The sequence below is a fragment of the Ipomoea nil genome, unplaced genomic scaffold, assembly GCF_001879475.1.
Source record: "Ipomoea nil cultivar Tokyo-kokei standard unplaced genomic scaffold, Asagao_1.1 scaffold0191, whole genome shotgun sequence".
Classification (NCBI taxonomy): Eukaryota; Viridiplantae; Streptophyta; class Magnoliopsida; order Solanales; family Convolvulaceae; genus Ipomoea; species Ipomoea nil.
The window spans coordinates 2,703,526-2,708,005 of NW_017616619.1; the positions used below are offsets into that span (position 1 = coordinate 2,703,526).

The 4,480-nt window shown below is 37.3% G+C and overlaps 1 protein-coding gene across 1 annotated transcript; it reads right to left on the reverse strand.

Moving 5' to 3' along the window:
- Positions 1-241: 241 nt before the first annotated feature.
- Positions 242-2,202, reverse strand: LOC109187742 (protein DETOXIFICATION 49-like). Its single transcript, XM_019338049.1, has one exon. The coding sequence runs from the start codon at positions 2,147-2,149 to the stop codon at positions 644-646; it is 1,506 nt and encodes a 501-aa protein (XP_019193594.1). The 5' UTR covers positions 2,150-2,202; the 3' UTR covers positions 242-643.
- Between the last annotated feature and the right edge of the window lie 2,278 nt (positions 2,203-4,480).

The window sequence follows — 4,480 nt, forward strand, 5'->3', positions numbered from 1 at the left end:
TCTCTCAATATATAGAAACCATATTGTTTGAGTCACAAGGCCGTATGTAAGACCTTATTATTAAATAGAAACCAAAAGTTAATGAACATAACTTACACATTGACATTTCAAAGTCAACCAACTTTGATTATAGGGAAAAGTACAATTGAGTATGGGCTTAATTGGTTTTGTTCTTATATAATACTAATAAGATAAGAAGGTGGTGTTTGACTTTAACATTATCGATCAATGCCGGCATTCATGATCTAGAAACCACAATAGATATGGGCTAATTACATTGATTCCAACACTACAAGCAACAAAAAACAAAGAATTTGACTACAGCTGACAAATACTAAGGCCTACCAGAAAATCCCCAGTCTAAGTTGGCAACCTCAGATCAGGTCTATCTAGCAAAAGGGTATGGGAAAAATTAAAAGAATAAATCAAGAATGGAACAACAATAATACTTCAGGAGAATCACTCCGATATTAACCCGAATTAATCTTATCCTGAGACTGATTATGGTTTAACCAAATTAGTCTCGTTTTGAGATTGACCAAGTCGATCATATGATCGAATCATTGGTGGCATTCTGGTCGGGTGAGACTAATCGAGTCAAATTAGGTCAAATTTGTCTCGTTCAACCGGATGTTGACTGCTATTAGACTGGGGAAGTTTCAAGTTTCTGATACTCTGTTGGATCAACTTGTGTGTTTTGATCATCATCATCATCATCATCAACAAGTGAGATGGTTGCTGTTAGCTCTTTGGCTCTCCTGGCTTGATCATTCCAATCGGTCCTGCCCAATACCAGTAACATGGTCAACGCACAAGAAGCCTGCGCCGCCAGTAATCCAAGCCAGAGTCCCTGAAAATCAAACCCTGCAAAGAAGCCCAACCACCCCGCGACCGGCAATCCGACAAAGTAAAAACATCTGAGGTTGATTTTCGCCCCGAGTTTCGGCCTCGCCGTCCCTCTCAGCGCGCCGCATCCGGTCGTCTGCGGGCAGTTCCCGAGCTCGCACAGTCCAATAATCGGCAAAACCGCCGCCGTTAACGCCATGATTTCCGCGTCTTGGGTGAAAATCGAAGCCCAAACATTCCTCACCGCCACCCCAAACGTGAGCGCCGCCAGCCCGAGGATAAAGCTCGCACAGAGCCCGACAATGGCCGCGAGCTTGGCCCGGCCCGGCCGGCCCGCGCCGAGCTCGTTTCCCACCCTCGTCGACACTCCGAAGCTCAGAGACGACGGGAAAATGTAGATCAACGACGTCGTTTGAATCAGAACCCCCATTGATGCAACGGTGGCCCTCGGATTCGCCAAAAGCCCGCATAACAGAATCATGAGCTCATACCACCACCATTCCAAGCACACACTAGCACAACTCGGAATCGCTAAATTTAGCAAAGATTTATACCCTTTAAAGCATTCCCACGAAACCCCACCCCACGTTTTCTTGTAAACCCCCGAAAACAAAACATAAACAACCAAAGACCCAACAACGTTGAAATTACACCAAACGCTACTCAAGGCCACGCCTTTGATTCCCAGATTGAGAACCACGACAAGGAAGTAGTTGATGGGAACATGTACGACGATAGCAAAGGCGGCGCAGAACGTGAGCGGCAACGTGACGGACTGCGAGCGGAGATAGATACGAAGAGGGTGAAGCAGAGACTGGGCGATAAGATCAGGGAGGGAATAAAGAATGAAAGACTGAGCTTCCATGGAGATTTCCCGATCTTGGCGGCACAAAATCAAGATTCTCTCCATATTACACCAGAGAATAGCAATGGGGATTGAGGTAAAGAGAAGCAAAACAATCGTCCTCTGCAAAGAAAGACCCATAAGCTTAAACCTCTTAGCACCAAAAGCCTGCCCACAAATAGGCTCCATGCCCATCGCCAGCCCGGAGAGAATGGAGTAGCCAGTGATGTTGGCGAATCCGATGGCCAGAGACCCGCCGGCCAGCGAAAGATCGCCGAGGCGGCCGAGGAAGAGCATGGAGATCATGGAGCGGCAGTAGAGAAGAAGGCCGGTGACGATCATGGGAAGAGCGATGTCAGATATGCATTTCGCTTCTTTGGCAGCAAGAGAGAGATGGGTTTGGTTATGATTATGGTCTTCTTCCTTTGGGTTTTCTTCAGAAATCAGAGGAGCCTCCATCTTTTCTTTGCAGGCAGAGATGAAGGCGAAGGGGAGGAAGAAGAGAGGGTTTTTGGTATTTGATTGCCGTTTGTCGCCATATTTATAAGCGCGCTTTGTTTCCTATTTTGCGGTATACGTGTTTGGGTCGATAGGGATTGAGATGAAAAGGAAGGAGAGAGAAATTAGGAGTGAAAAACATTATTGTATAAATCATAATATATTGTTTTATTACTATAATAGTTCCTAGTGTTCATTTATAGTGTTCATTAATTTATATGTCACGGGTAAATCTAATACTTCATAATACGGAGTAGTTAATAAAATCAAAGAATTTTCTTAATCCAGACTTATTACCAGTTTGGTCATTTGACTATTTTTTTTTTACTTAATTATATTTCTAATTTTAAAAATCTTAACCAATTTGGTCATATGTTTATTTAGCCGTTAGACATCCGTTTATTCGAAACCAAATTGATAATTTCGTTATAATTAAGGACCATTTCAATCATCACATGCACCGTTTTCTCTCTTATTAAACTGAAGAGTTAATAACTGAAATGGTCCTTTGACTATGATAAAATTATAAATTTGGTCCCATTAAACGAACGCCTGAGGGCTAAATAAATAGATGACCAAATTAGTTAAGATTTTTAAAGTTAAGGGCTTAATTAGACCAAAAAAAAAAATTAAAACTAAGTTGATAATTTAACTATAGTCCTTATTTATTGGTAATTAATTCAATTTCATATTATTATTGATTACGTTAGATTACCTTCGACATATTTCTGAGAAAGTGTTTATATTCGAGTAATTTAATATATTATTATAGAAATGTTTATAATAGGTATTGTAACTGCACTATGTTTGTTTGGTTTACGATATATACCACTAATATATTACAGGAATGTTTGGTTGGTGAGTATCTATCATGTCAATTTAAATATTGGAAAATTCTTTCTTCACCCCCAAAATTTTCTCATTTCAAAATGTCCCCTTACATGACTTAGAGAATCCACATTAGTTTAATTTTGGTGCAGTTGTTTTTGTAATAGTAACTAGGAAAGAGAAAGAAATATGAGAAAAAAAGAAAGATCAAATATAAAATATATTCTGAGTTTAAAAAATTAAAAATAAATAAAAATAAATAAATCACAGTCATTTTACGCGCCTAGCAACGCGTGCAATGCACGCGCACAGCAGGTGCGCGGAACGAGCACCTGTTGCCATTAATGCAATCATTTAATTTTTTTTTACTGGGCCTCACAATTATGTAATGCTTGCATGAGAAATAACCCACCAAAATAACCCCCTCCCACTCTAGTTTAACCCCAATTTGAGTTATTTAGTCTGACATAAACCCCCAAATATACATTGATAATGTTGCTCTTATAACCATTGATGATCATGAATTGATTAACTTTACTAACTTGTTATCAAAGAATAAATTATTCCATAAAAAGTGTCATATCAAAATGGATTCACTACAAGAAAAATGCACAAAAACAATAATTTTTGACAAAAGTGTTATCTTTTATTTAAAAGATAACATTTTTGTCTAAAATCGTTGTCTTTGATTCAACTCTTTTGTCAAAGACAACAGTTTTTGCCAAACTGTTGTCTTTAATTAGTGTGTTGTCTTTGCGCATTTTGTGAAAAAACAACACTGCAAAGACAACGATTTTTTAAAAACAATTGTCTATGTGTATTTATAAAAAAAAAACAGTTTTATTTAACCGTTTTCATTGGTGTGTTGTCTTTACGCGCACTTGAATGACAACACTACAAAGACAACGATTTTTTTTAAACTGTTGTCTTTGCGTTGCTTTTTTTTTTTTTTTTTTTTTTTTTTTTTAAAGACAACAATTTTATTTAACCATTGTAGTTGGTGTGTTGTTTTTAAGCAAACTTGAATACACAACACTTCAAAGACAACAGTCTCTTTAAGACCGTTGTCTTTGTGCGTTTTTTAAAGACAACAATTTTTTTTTTTAACTGTTGTCGTTGGTGTGTTATCTTTAAGTGAACATGATACACAACACTACAAAGACAACAATTATTTTAAAACCGTTGTCTTTGCGCGATCTTTTTTTTTTTTTTTTTTTTTTTTTTTTTTTTTTTTTTTTTTTAAATTTAAAGGCAACGGTTTTATGGTTTTATTTAACTGTTGTTGTTGTTTTGTTGTAAATTAAACAAACTTAAATACACAACACTTCAAAGACATCGATTTTTTAATTAAGACCATTGTGTTTGTGCATTTTTTTTTTAAAAAGATCGACAAAGATTTTATTTAACTATTGTCGTTGGTGTGCTGTTTTTATGCACACTTGAATACACAACACTTCAAAAACA

Excerpts from the sequence above, each read along its gene's own strand:
- LOC109187742 (XM_019338049.1), bottom strand. The coding sequence starts at position 2,149 with ATGGAGGCTCCTCTGATTTCTGAAGAAAACCCAAAGGAAGAAGACCAT.